Here is a 14,718-nt window from a genome sequence, read left to right as displayed (position 1 = left end):
ATGAAAGGTAAAGTTGACTTGGCGGAATTTTTTACTTGGAATGTAAGGGCGGACAAAATACCACTGAGCATTTTCCTGGCTTGCTAACGATTCTGCCAGCTTGCCATCTTAATAATAATAATAATAATAATAATAATAATAATAATGATGATGATGATGAGAAGGAAAGAAGAAATAATACCACCATGAAAATGTTCTTTGTTATTCATTGATTGTTGTCTTTCTCTTAAGGTTGAATCAAGATGGGTGAGAATACACCACTATATTTTAAGGAGAATATCAGCAAATACCAAATCCCTCTGGATCATATAGACTTTGGTTACATCAAGAAATGCAAGGATGTTAAAGAGTTAGAAAAAATCTACAAACTTCTACGGTATGTATCATCATCATTGTCATTGTCGATTTTATGTTCACTTTTTCCATATTCATTTGGTTTGGATGAAACTTTTTGCTGTAGTTTTTTTTGATTGGATGCCTTTCCTGACTCTAACTTTTACTTGTTTTCAAGTATGGCACTTTATTCCACTAGTTTCTATATAATAGCCGTAGGGGCCTATTGATAATGCAAGATAGAAACAAATGTCATTGCTGCCCAAACGAAGTTGATGTGAACACAACTTGGAGACAAACATACACACACGTATTGTTGTTGTTGTTGGCACTCCGTCGCTTATGACGTCGAGGGTTCCAGTTGATCCAATCAACGGAACAGCCTGCTCCTGAAATTAACATGCAAGTGGCTGAGCACTCCACAGACACGTGTACCCTTAAAGTAGTTCTCGGGGATATTCAGTGTGACAAGGCTGACCCTTTGAAATACAGGCACAACAGAAACAGGAAGAAAGAGTGAGAGAAAGTTGTGGTGGAAGAGTACAGCAGGGTTCGCCACCGTCCCCTGCCGGAGTCTCGTGGAGCTTTAGGTGTTTTCGCTCAATAAACACTAGTGGAACCTCAAAGAATGTGATAGGTGGAGGGAGAACAGGTGGCACCCCCATGTGACTGGTCAGTTATTTCCTAATTATAAAAGGATAACTAACAGAGTTGACCTCAACTGTGTTTGAACTCAGAGTACAGTGTTAGAATAAACACTGCAGCACCTTCTATCTCTTGTTCTAGTGACTCTGCCAATTGTTTTCCTGTCTAATGCCATTAATACTACATCAGTAGGTTTTTGAAGACAGTACCTTATGGTGTTTGGTTGTATACCTTTATGTTACGAGTTCAAATCCTGCCAAGGTCAACTTAGCCTTTTATCCTTTCCAAAGTCAATAAAATAAAATATCAATCAAGTACTTGACTCAATATCTCAGGAAGTACCTTGTGCTTTTATTATTGTTTTTTTTTTAGGCTTGCTCTTCTTTGGGATGATAAAATAAAGTACCAATCAAGCAGTGGTTGATGTAATTGAGTATGCCACCCTCCCAAATTTTAGGCCTTGTGTCTATATTAGAAACAGTTATTATTACCTCTGCCTTAGCGAAGGCAGAGGTATTGGTTTCAGTCGTGTTTGTTTGCTTGTTTGTCCGTGGACAAGATATCTCAAGAACTGCTGGATGGATTTGGATGACACTGTCAGGGATGTTTGGAGTCGTGACTGGCACAAACTGATTAGATTTGGGGATTGATCCAATGCCAGACAAGGATTCTGAATTATTTTCCCTGTTTTTTTACTTAATTTTTGAGAGAGGTCGGGTTCATTTTTAGTATTCTTGTTTCTGAGAGCAGTGAACTTTATTTCAGATATTCACATTTTGAAAATCATCTCTGGCTAATCGTTGAGAGGACGTTGAGATTGCCTTGGTGGAGGTTTGTGCTCTCTGAGTGCTCTAGTTATTATTATTATTATTATTATAATTTTTATTGTAGGACAGTGAGTTGGCAGAATTGTTAGTACACTGGGCAAAATGCTCAGCAGCATTTTGTCTGTCTTTAACATTCTGAGTTCAAATTCTGCTGAGGCCGACTTGGCTTTCCATCCTTTCGGGTTGATAAAATAAGTACCAGTTGAACACTGTGGTTGATGTAATTGACTAGCTCTTTCCCACAAACTTTCAGGCTGTGTACCTTTAGAAAAAAAGGACTATTTTTAAGATGGCGAACTGGCAGATCTATTAGCATACGGGGCAAACTGCTTCATGGCATTTCATCCGTCTTTATATCCTGAGTTCAATATGTGCCGAGGTCGACTTTGCAATTCATCTTTCCGGGGTCGATGAATTAGGTACCAGTGAAACACTGGGGTCAATGTAATTGACTTATCCTCTCTCCACAAAAATGGCTGCCCTTGTGGAAAAATTTGATACCATTATTATTATTATTGTTATTATTATTATTATTATTGTTATTATTATTATTATTATTATTATTATTATTATTATTCGCGTCTGACGAAAGGCGACCACACCTGTTCACCGTCCAGGAAACGCTTGAGATGTCGTAGCCTGAGTGCATGTTTGCGCATCAGCAACCACGGCATGCCAAGGCCTCTGTTCAGCGGCTGTTGACAGCAGATGGAGCGCCTGACCAGTGGTACCTGACCCTTCCACAACAAGTTGAAGAGCAAGCGTACTATCTTGGTTAACCAGCGGTTGGGACAAGGGACGACGGTCAAGCGGTAATAGATGACGGATGCGATGTACGCATTCGCCACCTCCGCTCGACCTTTCAAAGAGAGCTTCCTCTCAGCCCATTTCTGGGTGAGGTTGGCCACCCTGTTCGTCACTTCTTCCCAGTTTTTCTCCAACTAGAGGTCCGGACCGAACCAGACCCCGAGCAGTTTAAAGGGTCCGTCTGTCCAGCACCCTACGACACTGTTGGGCGGCATGGACTTGCCCCTCCAGGTGCCTAGTTGCAAGCCCACTGACTTTTCCGCGTTAATTTTCGCACCTGTCACCGCTTCATACTCGTTTAGTGTCTCGCCAATCAGGTCAATATGCCTGTGGCTCGACACCATCACGGTGACGTCGTCGGCATAGGCAGACACGCTCCTTCCACATCCCAGATCACGCGGGACGCCCCTCAAAGCCTCCAACTTCCGCAGTAATGGCTCGAGAGTCAATACATACAGAAGGGAGGAGAGAGGACACCCTTGGCGAACCGAACGCGAGATGTTGAACGGTTCCGATAGATGGCCGTTCACCCGTATGACCGAGCAGATGCCGCTGTATAAAGCAGCTATCCACCCGCAGAAGACCGGACCGAAGCCAGCTGCCTTGAGAACAGCTGCCAGGTATCGATGGTCGACCCTATCGAAGGCTTTAGACTGATCTAAATTGATCAAAGCCCCACCTGCGCCAGCTTCGTTACCTACCCTCTCTATGATGTAGCGCATGAAATGGAGGTTGTCGTGGATAGACCTGGTCGGCACGGCGCATGTCTGCGCCTTGCTGATCAGGTTGCCCATGACAGGCGCCAATCTCTTGGCTAGCACCTTGGCCAAGATCTTCAACTCTGTATTGAGCAGAGTGATGGGCCTAAAGTTCCCTATAATGTCCCCCTTGTTTGGGTCCTTTCTTAGCAAATCCACCACTCCTCACAAACAAAAGCAGGAATTCTCCCGTTTTGTTGCCAGTTGCAGTAGATGTTTGCCAAGACACCCGCAAACAAGTCTGGCATTGACGTATAAAGCTTGTAAGGCAGACCATCCAAACCCGGCGATCTACCTCTCGTGCAGCCTTTCATCGCTTCCTGTACTTCCCAGGCAGATATGGGTCCTTCGCAGCACTCGGCTTCGCTGGTCGAGAGTTGCGGCAGGCCGTCTAGGTACACACCGAAGTCTGTTTCGTCGTCTGTCCTACCGTTCATCCCGAACAATTGAGCAAAGTGCTGCTGAAAGGCTGCACACATCTGCTTCGGTTCCGAAATCTCGCAGTCGTTCTGGTCCACCAAAGACCGAATGGTCGCTCTGTTGCCACACTTCGCCTCAACCACGCGGGCCCATTGAGCGGCTTTAGTCGCCTCCCCTCTTACCGAAAGTGCTTTAGCTCTGCCAACACAGCCTTCATGCTTGGCATCAAAGTGTAGGTCGAGGGCCAACTTCGCTGCTAACACGTCGGTTGCGATGCCTGTCCTAAGAGTCTCGTCTAGGTTGTTAACTAAATCCTGCTCTGTTTTCTTACGTTCTACAGCTAGAGCCTTACTAAACCTAATTGATTCTGCTCTAATTGCCCGCTTCAGGGCGAACCACCAGTTGTTATTGATGATTGCCCCTAATAAACTAATCCGGTCTCTGTAGGCTTTGCACGCCGTTAACGACGCGTTTAGCTTCCAGTAACCGGGGCCTTGTCTATGGACCGTACAGATCACGAATTTGTGGTCCGTGTAGCCGACTATGTTGAATTGTGGACACCCTATGCTATCCTTATCCGCTGGCCTACAGAAAATTCTATCTGAGTACGATCTAGACGACTCGATGCGATTAGTCCAAGTCCACATTGGCACATTCGGGTTGTCTAGTTGATACCTGTCGGACAGCTGAAAGCATTTGAGCAGGTTGGCGAGGCTCTTGCATCCCCCTTTCCTATTAGATGCTCCCGCACCCACCCTATCGATACGTTCGTCTAGGACAGCGTTCTAGTCCCTAACTAGCACTAAAGTGCGAGAAGTACCTAGGAAAACCTCCAGACGTTTGAAATAATCCGACTGTCCTGCTCCTGTCGGAGCGTACGCAGCCAGTAGTCTGAAAGCAGCGCTGTCACTACTATCGACGTCCAGGACCACCAACTTACCTTCCGGATCCAGGAAGACTGCCCTTATTTTCAAGTCTAGGCCTTTCCGAAATAGCACCTCCACCGCCCGCTCCCGGCCGACACGGAGATAGGAAAATCTCGTATCCGCCAAAAAGGGCTGCGAGTTCCTGCGGGTTGGAGCGCCTGGTTTCGCTAATGGCTGCTACATCTACTCTGTAAGACCTCAGGTCGTTCAACAGGTGACCTTGTGTCCAAGGCGACCCGAGGCCTCTCACATTTATGCTTCCGATTCTGAGAATTAAACTCTACCGACACGGAAGTGCCGTCAACCTGTAGAAAAAAAAAAAGAAAAAAAAAGGGTAATGTAAAAGGAGAAAGGGCTCTATACCCCTTTCTTATTTTTTCTGACCAGGTTCCCGTGGTTTTATGGGTTTTTCCACGTGTAACCTTTCCTTTTTCGAAGTGCCTCCCCCTTTGGGAGTTCTACTTATTTATTTATCTATTTATTTGTTATATCTTTCTCCGTTTTCTTCCTCTGTTTAGACGAACTTTCCTACCTTTTCGGACAAAAGCTTTTGTAACCTTCGTCCATGTTTTTAATTGATATTAGCCCTTGTGGCCAATAAAACGAATTAATTATTATTATTATTATTATTATTATCATAGGTCCGGAGAAGAAGGACATTATTCTGAACTTGAAAAATGTTGTGAAGAAAAACTCAGAGAAATGCATCCAAACAGGTATTTAAGATTATTATTTTATTGTAACTGATCTGTTTTCACCTTTCTGTCCTCATCCTCTTCCATCCACCTCCTCTCTCCACCTCCTCCCTCCACCTCCTCCTCCTCCTCCTCCCTCCCCTCCCTCCTCCTCCCTCCTCCCTCCTCCTCCCTCCTCCTCCCTCCTCCTCCCTCCTCCTCCCTCCTCCTCCTTCCTCCTCCGTCCTCCTCCCTCCCTCTCCTCCTCCTCCTCCTCCTCCTCCTCCTCCTCCCTCCCTCCCTCCACTTCTCCCTCCACCTCCTCCCTCCACCTCCTCCCTCCATCTCCTCCTGAGCATAAAGTTTGGTTTGTTTGCTGTAATGTTGTCTGCTGTATAACATCTCCATTTTCATATGCAAAACCTCATTTTTCTGCTGTCTTCTCCCTGAAACTTCTTTTACTACGGACTACTCTCTTCTCTTTTTATTTACTTAACTTCCTTTTTTTTTATCTCATCTTTTCCTTTTTCTTTTCTTCTGCTACTCCCTCTTTTTCTTCTGTTTCTCCTTTCTTTTTCTCTTCTTTATCTTATCTCCTTGTCCTTGTACCATGCTTGCCTTCAAATCTCCATTGTGTGAATATCCACTTTTCCATAATTGCCTGGGTTGAATGGAGTTTATTGAGGCAGATTTTCTATGGCTAGATGCTCTTCCTGTTGCCAACCCTAACTGTTTTGAAGCAAAGTAATATTTCCCTGCAAACACACATTTTCACAGAATATTGGAAAGGAACAACAGTTTCTATGATAGTGACACTCCTTTACAATTATCACGCAACTAGCTTAAAAGCTGCACTTCGTGTAGACTTTTAAGTTACCTCTTTTTCTCTTCTTGTTTTCTTTAATTTCTTTTTTTTTTTTTAATTCTAACTACAGTCGTGCTCTAAGGAGAGAAGAACCCTTGAAAAAAATTACTGATCTAAGCCAAGAAGAAAACATAGCTTTACAAGCTGAGATGGAGGTGAGAATAATTTTTTTTTTATGTTAAATTTTGTAAAGCATGAGAAGTTTGTGTATATTGAGGTGCGTTCTGAGATTTTGAGCAGTGTATATTTTGTTTTTACTTAGAAATGAAAGGAAGTGTTTGGGGAAAGCTGCAAATAAAGTTCAGGTATATAAGAAAAATGTAGAAAGGAGATAGCCAAGCTTAAAGTAGAGGTTTGGTAATGAAGGATTTAGGGGTGAGCTAAACCACCCTGTGTAACAAAATTTAATTTTTTTTTGTCTTTGGTCAATATGTTTTTGTTTCTTATTTCCTTCTATCTAGAGATCAAAGGAAATGACTACTATTCCCTTCAAACTTTGCTTTTGTCACCTGGACATCAATGTTTTGAAACTGACCTATTTTCCATTACATTTCAGATAGATTCAGCATTGAGTTGCTGAAGCAGAAATATCTTTATAGCAAATAGTCAGCTCAGTGCCAGTGTCACAGATTTACTTGTCAGTTTATTGAAGAATTTGAAAAGTTTTCAGTTCTTTTGCAAAGACTCTTGATATAAATGAAATAAATTCATTTTATGTCTTGAATCATGAAATTGATTTATTGATTTCGTAAGAATTTTCACACATAAAGCAATAGCTTTAAAGGAATGTGTTTTTTTTTTGTAAAAAAAATTTTCTTTTGATGTTCTTTTGAACCAAATAGAAACACACCTCTATAGTGTCACTACTATTACTTCTTTCTTTAGAATTGGTCCAGCAACATGTGTAAACTGGATGGATCTTTGAAGAAAAAAAATTCCAAAAAGGCTGTAGATGATATACCACCTGTCAGAAATGCAGAAGGAAAGAAAGGGAAGCCCGAAAAAGAAAAGGTAACCATCCAACCATCCTCAATAAAGAAATCTTTGTACTTTCATTGTAATTCCATAATTTCATACTCCACTGGGGTATCATCCTGGTTGAGTCTATTCTTTGAGTGTTGGTTTTTGTCTAAGATAGCATTACTGCTTATATAATCCTTCAGATTCATGCTGCGTGTAAAATGTTTTAATGATTAATCAATATATATTTATGCATAAAGTATATTGGTGCATAAAATATATTTTCTGCATGATATATATTTGGTGCACAATATATAATATTGTGCATATAAGTGCACAATATAATATATGTTGTGCATGTTATATGTATATGTGTACAATATCAATTGTGCTTATGTTATATGTAGATACAAATGCATTTATATTTTCCATGTATGGAAAGTACCAGTGCGGGTGACACGTAAAAGCACCCACTACACTCTCTGAGTGGTTGGCGTTAGGAAGGGCATCCAGCTGTAGAAACTCTGCCAAATCAGACTGGAGCCTGGTGTTGCCATCCGGTTTCACCAGTCCTCAGTCAAATCGTCCAACCCATGCTAGCATGGAAAGCGGACGTTAAACGATGATGATGATGATGATGATGTATGTGCATATATTGCATGCATATGTACAAATAATGTACTTGTATATGCACAAGTATGCAAATTAAGCTTTCCATTATGGAAATGACTTAGATTATGGAGGCTTTATATTATTACTGAATATTCTATACTCTTGATTAGGAAAGCAAATTGGGTTCATCTCTCAAGAGCAGTCGACTAATCTATCAAGTAACCTTATTTTTTCTGCACACCGAAAGCATAGAAAGAATGTGTTTATGTTCTTAAATACTTCTCACATCTAAATGTGTTAATATTTAGGCATTTGATGATGATGATGATGATGATGACCATGGACATGGTTGAACAACCAATCCCAACAAGTTGGGATTTACTCAACGAGTTGTACTATTCATCCTTTTGATAGCTGAATGTGAAGCATGGCTTGTGAGACTTCTGTTTGGGTGATTTTTCCTGAGTCACCATCTCACTCACCCTTGTATGCCATTTATAGCTGAATGGAGTGGAGCTACAGTGAAATGATGTATTTTGCTTAAGGATACAATGTGCAGCACGTCTGGAAATTGAAACCACGATCTTGCAATTGTCAGTGCAGCACCCCAACCACTAGTCCAAATGCCTTCACTTCAGATAATTGTGTGTGTGTGTGTGCATCTAAGAGGCTGGACACTCAGGTTGTTTCTTACTTCTTTATTGCCCTCAAGGGACTAAACATAGAGGGGACAAACAAGGACAGACAAAGGGATTAAGTCGATTACATCGACCCCAGTGCGTAACTGGTACTTAATTTGTCGACCTCGAAAGGATGAAAGGTGAAGTCGACCTCGGCGGAATTTGAACGCAGAACGTAACGGCAGATGAAATACGGCTAAGCATTTCGCCCGGCGCCCTAACGTTTCTGCCAGCTCACCGCCTGGTCATCTTTCACAGTATAATGGATCTTCTCAAGTAGAGCTGAGCATACCATCTCAACATTAATGAAAATGAAAACCAGCAAGATACACCAAATAGCAGTGTCTGCTGCTTGTTCTTGAATCATTAACATTTTGAAACATTGTAATATTTTGTTTTATATTTGCAGAAGAAAGGTTCATCAAAAAAGACTTCTCCAAAACCTCGTGATATCAAAGAGTGGGACAAGTAAGTGTATTGTTGTTCTCATTGTTTCATTTTTCTTTTTAATAATTCTGTGGCATGTAAAAAGCACCATTTGAGCATGGTCTATGCCATTACTGCCTGACTGGCTCTTGTGCTGTCGACATGTAAAAAGCACCTACTGCACTCTCGGAGTGGTTGGTGTTAGGAAGGGCATCCAGCTGTAGAAACTCTGCCAGATCAGATTGGAGCCTGGTGCAGCCTTCTGGCTTGCCAGCCTCAGTCAAACCGTCCAACCCATGCCAGCATGGAAGGCAGACGTTAAACAACGATGATGATGATGATGACGATGTCTGCATTAATGCAAAATGCAAAAAATCCTTCTCTGTCATTTGTGACTTTATACACCTTATCATCTTCTTGTATCATTTTATATATTCTATATGTTTTGTAGAATGATACATTAAGGATCTTTTTTTATGAGTACTACCGAGTTACTTGAATCCATATATTCTGACTTATGTATGTCAGTATGTGTGCGTTTGTATGTGTATGTGTTTCTGTCTCCTTGCTTTGGCATTGCGAAATAGTTGTAAACAAGTGTCTTCCTCATGCAAGCGGTGTCCATTTACAATATTCTGTAATAACATGTTTGACCATGGGGAAAGTATTACCTTTCTTAAAAGCAGGTGAGGGTTAGTGGCAGGAAGGGCATCAAGCCTTAGAAAACCTGCCTCAACAAATTCCATCTGACCCATACAAGTTTCAAAAAGTGTTTTTTAAAATGAAGATGATGGTGGTGACTATGAAGGTGGTTTCCTTTCGATTTTCTTTGAGTATTGTTTTCCTACTACACCTCACAACACAGCCATGTTTTCCTTCTACATCTCACAACAACCATGTCTTTCTACCACATCTCACAGTACAGCTATATTTTCCTATCACATCTTACAACACCACCATTTCTTCCTACCTCACAACACCACCATGTCTTCCTAACTCACAACACCACCATGTCTTCCTAACTCACAACACCACCATGTCTTCCTAACTCACAACACCACCATGTCTTCCTAACTCACAACACCACCATGTCTTCCTAACTCACAACACCACCATGTCTTCCTAACTCACAAAACAACCCTGTCTTTCTTCCACACAACACAGTGATGGTTTTCTACCCTACCATACAACACAGCCATGTCTTCCTACCTCACAAAACAACCCTGTCTTTCTGCCACACAACGCAGCAGTGGTTTGCTACACTACCACACAACATGGCCATGTCTTCCAACTACACCACACAACCCAGATATTTCTTCCTATGTAAAGTTTGAAAAATGGAAAGCTTTCAAACACTTTCTGCCTATCTGCTAAACAACAGTGTCGCTCTCGTTTTATTTTGTCACTTGTATTTTTATTTAGGTTTGATGTTGAAGGAGAACTAAAAAGGATAGATGAGGATGTACAAGAAAAGCCAGCTAAGAAAGTTAACAGTGAAATTTCTAAACTATCTGAAAATGTGGACATAGGCAATGGTTTGTAAAATCTTTTTTTTCTGTCCTAGTTTTGCTTGGCGAAATGGAGGTGTAAAAATGCAAATCTGAATTTAGATGAAGCCGTTATGGTCATAAGCATGAAAGTTCAAGTATTATAGGTGGAAGAAAGGAGATATATTCGCAGTGTACTGTTGATATGCTTCTATCTTTTATCTTTTACTTGTTTCAGTCACTAGACTGCAGCCATGCTGGGGCACTACCTTGAAGAATTTTTAGTTGAGTGAATTGAACCCAGGACTTTTTTTTTAATGCCCTGTACTTATTCTGTTGGTCTGTTTTGCCAAACTGCTGAGTTACGGGGATGTAAACATACCAACACTAGTTGTCAAGCAGTGCCGGGGGATACAGATACAAAGGCACACACACACACACACACACACACACACACACACACTTGTATATATACATATATACGACGGGCTTCTTTCAGTTTCTGTCTAGCAGATCCACACACAAGGCTTTGATTTGCCTGAAGCTATAGTAGAAGACACTTGTCCAAGGTGCCATGCAGTGAGACTGAACCCAGAACCATGTGGTTGGGAAACAAGCTTCTTACTACACAGCCATGCCTGCACCTATTTACTTTTCTTCTGTTAATTCAGGGATAATATGATAGATTTACCAACACACCCCAGGAAGTATTGTTTGTAGTCCTAGGATCATGAGGGGCTTCACTTGTGATCATCCTGTCCATTTAGGAGTATCTTAGAATACATTATCTAATGTCACCTTTACTTTCTTGAGCTGGTAAAGTGTCAGATTTAAGCCATATTTGACTACTATTTTTAGCAGATCTTGTGACCACGTAGAAGCTTCCTTAAAACTTTCATCACCATATTTCTGTTGAAATACATTGTTTTTGCTTCAATTAATTTTGAAAATCATGAAGAATTTTGTATAATATCTTTGTCATGATTAAACTGATATTTGAAGCATAAATTTTGACGGAAGGGTTTAATTTCAATCAATTTAGCTATTTTGTTACCATATTGTTTTTGAAATATACTGTCTTTGTCGCCATTAATTTTGAATTTAATAAAATGTCTATTCATGATTAAACTAGTGTTTGGAACATAAATCTACCTGAAATTTTAATGAAAGGTTTTAATTTAGATCACTTTCAAATAAAGCAAGTTTGTATTACAGAACCAGAAGTGGTCTCAGGTAGGCTGGTATTAAAAGGGGCAATCCTGAAGTAGGCAGTGTTGATTTAGTAGTTATCAACCACTTCCTAAAGGGTTAACTGTATTTTTATAATGACTGTAATTAATTTAATAAACAAAATTTATATATTAAAAATATAAAACAGTATAAGTATTTGTTCTACTCCCACATGGAAAAATATCAATATTGGTATTTCTGAAATTACTACTTGATAAAACCACATGGTTACTCCATGGGAATGTATCAGTGTTCATTAACTTTTTAGCATTTAAACTGGCCATATCTGGGCCAGGTATTCTACCTGTTTTATGTTTAAACTGGCCAAATCTAGCCTCTCACACCTACTCTACAATGTTATTCTAAAAACCAGCGATCACATCTCAGTAATTTAGAAGCTATGAGATAATGCATGATTAATTCTGAATAATATGATCCGTGTTCCTTGTGAGTATATCCTGGCATTTCACTACCATCTCTCTCCTGCTCTCTCTTGCACTCTTGCTGTTTCCCACTCTCTCTCTCTCTCTTTCCCTTGCTCTTTCATCAGGCTGGGTAGCCACGTATCTCCTTTACAGCAACACACCTGTTTCTGCTCTTATTCTTGATCACTCTCTCTCCTCTTGCTCTTCCCTCTGGCTAGGTAACCAAGTATCTTCTTTACAGCAGCACACCAATTTCTGTCCTCTTTCTTGTTACCTCTTTCTCCCCACCTCTCTCTCTCTCTCTTTCGCTAGTTATGTAACCATGTACTTCCTCTATAGCAAGACACCTGTTTCTGTCTCTTTGTCACACTAACCATTCACCATCTGACACAAAATCATCTCCTCCTATGACCCCTCCCTTCTCAAAATTTCTCATCTTGCAAGCTATTTGGTGACCCTGCTGGTGCTGGTACCACGTAAAAAAGCATCCAGTCTACATTGTGAAGTGGTTGGCATTTGGAAGGGCATCCAGCTGTAAAAACCATGCCAAACCTGACCTCACTTGTGCTGGTGCCAGGTAAAAAGCACTTGGTCCACTCTGTGGGGTGATTGGTGTTAGGAAGGGCATCCAGCTGTAAAAAAACATGCCAAAACAGACACAATAGCTTGGTGTAGTCTTCTGCCTGGTCGGCTCCTGTTAAACTGTCCAACCCATGTCAGCATGGAAGGCAGACGTTAAACAAAGATGATGATGAATGTAAATTAACAAGCATTACATTTAACAGAATAACCTGAATGCTAAAAGGTTAACGACACCACCGAGGAAAAGGGAGAAATTAATTTGCTCGATCAATATAAATTGAAGCAATTATGCATGCTCTGTGTTGCTTGCTATGCTGTATTTACCACAATCAAGCTTCATTAATTTCATTGCTTTCATATTTTCTTCCCTGTTTAGAAATGTAATATTCTGACATTTAAATATGTGATGTGACATTTTATGAAACAGTAATAGAGTTTATCTTGTTTATGTTTGGGATGCGTGCCTTGTGTTGGATTGGCTCATGAGTTGGAGAAATATATACTTGGTTTTGTTGTTGTTGTTGTTGTTCAGTCATAGGTCAGCCCTGATTTAGCTGACCGGTAATCAAAGGCATTTCAGCATTTACTATCCAGTCTTTTATTCAAGCATTGTGCATCTAGATTTACTTTCTCCAGCATGTGCTTTCTTTCTTTAAAATGGTAGGGTGTAATTTGAAGGAGGATTCGTTTGTTATTTCTAACAGGTTGAACCAACCCATCATTGGCTCATGTAACAATTGTAGCAGTATATCACCATCATCGTCATTATTACCACCACCACCACCACCACCACCATCATCATTGTTGTCGTCATCTTCATCATCATCATCATCATCATAGCATCTACTTTTCCATGTGATCATTAAAACGATGATTGTTTTCTCAGAATTTATTAAGGTTGATTTTCTACAGCTGGATTCCCTTCCTGATGCCAGCGTTCACCTGTTTCCAAGCAAGATAATATTTCCCCATGGCCATACATATTTTTGCCGAATATTAGAAATGAGTAGCAGCATTTGTATGACAATGAGACTTACTTACAAATATCACATGATGTCAAGATGAGGAGATGCTAGCACACACATACACACGCGCGACATGCTTCTTCCAGTTTCTGTCTGCCAAATCCACTCACAAGGTATTAATCAGCTCAAAGCTATAGAAGAAGACACTTGCCCAAAGTGCCATGCAGTGGGACTGAACCTGGAACCATGTGGTTGAGAAGCAAACCTCTTAACCACACCCCTAGATATTTCTAAAATAGGAACCATGCAGAGAATGGTATTGCAATTGTGTTTTGAGAGGTTACTGATGTATTTAGGCATTATGAATAGAGTAGTGGCTATGTGAAGACCCTTGGCCTAGTGGTTAGTATGTTGCACTCATGATCATGAGATTGTAGTTTCAATTCCCAGACTGGCTGTGTGTTGCTTTCTTAGGCAAAACACTTTATTTCATGTTGCTTCAGTTTACTCAGCTATAAATAGGTAACCTTGTGATGGACTGTGAAGGTGCATGGCTCAGTGGTTAGAGCGTCGGGCTTATAATCATGAGGTAGTGAGTTTGATTCCTGGACCAAAGGCAGGTTAACCAGGAAGATAGCTTTTGTGTGTCGCTGATGCACAGGGGCAATAAACGCCGCAGTTGCTCAGAAAACTGATTCCAGCAAGGAAAATGGACATTAACTGATGTGATTTTCTTTTTTATTATGTTCCTCCCTCACTTTCATCTATTTCCTTCATTGTCTTTTTTTGTTGTATTTTTCTCCAGATTGTCTTGAAGAGACAAAAACTACTCATGCTTTGAGGGAAAAGGACAAAGGCAACGAGGTATGTGTAATACCCATGTTTGTTGTGTTACCTCTATCTTATTTATAATCTTGCTTGGGTGGGATGACATTTGTTATTGCTTTTATACCAGGCTACTTTTGCGGCAGCAGCTGACCGTCAAAGATCGAGTCCGGCAGTGCAGGCTACAGCGATTTGACCACATCTGCAGTATGAGCACTGGAAAACTACCACACCAGCTTTTGTGGTGGTAATGACCCATGCACTGGAGAAG

At 40.8% G+C, this 14,718-nt stretch overlaps 1 protein-coding gene across 1 annotated transcript in view; it reads left to right on the top strand.

Annotated features, from left to right (window-relative positions):
• Positions 1-14,718, top strand: part of LOC106872509 (sperm-associated antigen 1) — a 49,003-nt gene that overhangs the window by 9,773 nt on the left and 24,512 nt on the right. The window contains exons 2-8 of the mRNA XM_089357612.1: positions 232-376; positions 5,358-5,432; positions 6,326-6,410; positions 7,141-7,266; positions 8,917-8,975; positions 10,356-10,468; positions 14,428-14,486. Of these exons, the coding sequence (XP_089213738.1) occupies positions 243-376; positions 5,358-5,432; positions 6,326-6,410; positions 7,141-7,266; positions 8,917-8,975; positions 10,356-10,468; positions 14,428-14,486 (651 nt within the window). The 5' untranslated portion in view covers positions 232-242. The remainder of the gene's footprint in view (positions 1-231; positions 377-5,357; positions 5,433-6,325; positions 6,411-7,140; positions 7,267-8,916; positions 8,976-10,355; positions 10,469-14,427; positions 14,487-14,718) is intronic.

The sequence above is a fragment of the Octopus bimaculoides genome, chromosome 9, assembly GCF_046866305.1.
Source record: "Octopus bimaculoides isolate indiv1 chromosome 9, ASM4686630v1, whole genome shotgun sequence".
Classification (NCBI taxonomy): domain Eukaryota; kingdom Metazoa; phylum Mollusca; class Cephalopoda; order Octopoda; family Octopodidae; genus Octopus; species Octopus bimaculoides.
Note: the sequence above shows the minus strand (reverse complement) of the source record. Positions and strands in the feature narration are given on the sequence as shown.